At 36.8% G+C, this 541-nt stretch overlaps 1 protein-coding gene across 1 annotated transcript in view; it reads right to left on the bottom strand.

Moving 5' to 3' along the window:
• Positions 1-541, bottom strand: part of LOC119590854 (probable ATP-dependent RNA helicase DDX52) — a gene marked incomplete at its 5' end in the record, with an annotated part of 15,172 nt that overhangs the window by 151 nt on the left and 14,480 nt on the right. Inside the window, 2 exon segments of the mRNA XM_037939612.1 lie at positions 8-112; positions 215-379. Coding sequence (XP_037795540.1) covers positions 8-112; positions 215-379 — 270 coding nt within the window.

Genomic DNA, 541 nt, shown 5'->3' with positions numbered 1-541 from the left:
GGCTTGCGTATCTGCACTGTCTACTATGTCATTATCACCACTTTCCTCTTCCTCTTTCTGCATAGCTCCTCCATTCATCATTTTCATCCTTTTGCTTTTGTCTTTCATTTGTCTGAAATAAAAGGTATTATTATTACATTACATGTATACCGTCTCCTTTGTAGACCAGTTTGTTAATTCACAAAATATAAGAATATTCAGATGAACAACATACTTCATCTTCCTCTTTTGTAGCTTCTCATACAGAACCCCTTGAGATACGTGTCCACGCTCTGGATGTTTAGCTGATAGCTTCTTTTTCTCATTCTTTGTCGCCTTCTTCATTTCAAGCATCCATTCAGGAACATGTTGGCCAGAGTTATGCATTACTAGGGCAATGCTAGAAAGAAAGAAATGTTACAAACCATAAAAATTTTAATTTTGTAAAGTATTTCCTTTAAGATCTTACCTCAAATGCTACTTTAATAGGCCTAGGGAAACCCTTATGGGACCTTTGCTGCCTCTAAATGACTGGAGGTGGCTAAGTGAGGATAAAGTTATC

The sequence above is a fragment of the Penaeus monodon genome, chromosome 27, assembly GCF_015228065.2.
Source record: "Penaeus monodon isolate SGIC_2016 chromosome 27, NSTDA_Pmon_1, whole genome shotgun sequence".
Taxonomy (NCBI): domain Eukaryota; kingdom Metazoa; phylum Arthropoda; class Malacostraca; order Decapoda; family Penaeidae; genus Penaeus; species Penaeus monodon.
This window is presented reverse-complemented; position numbering and strand designations above follow the sequence as displayed.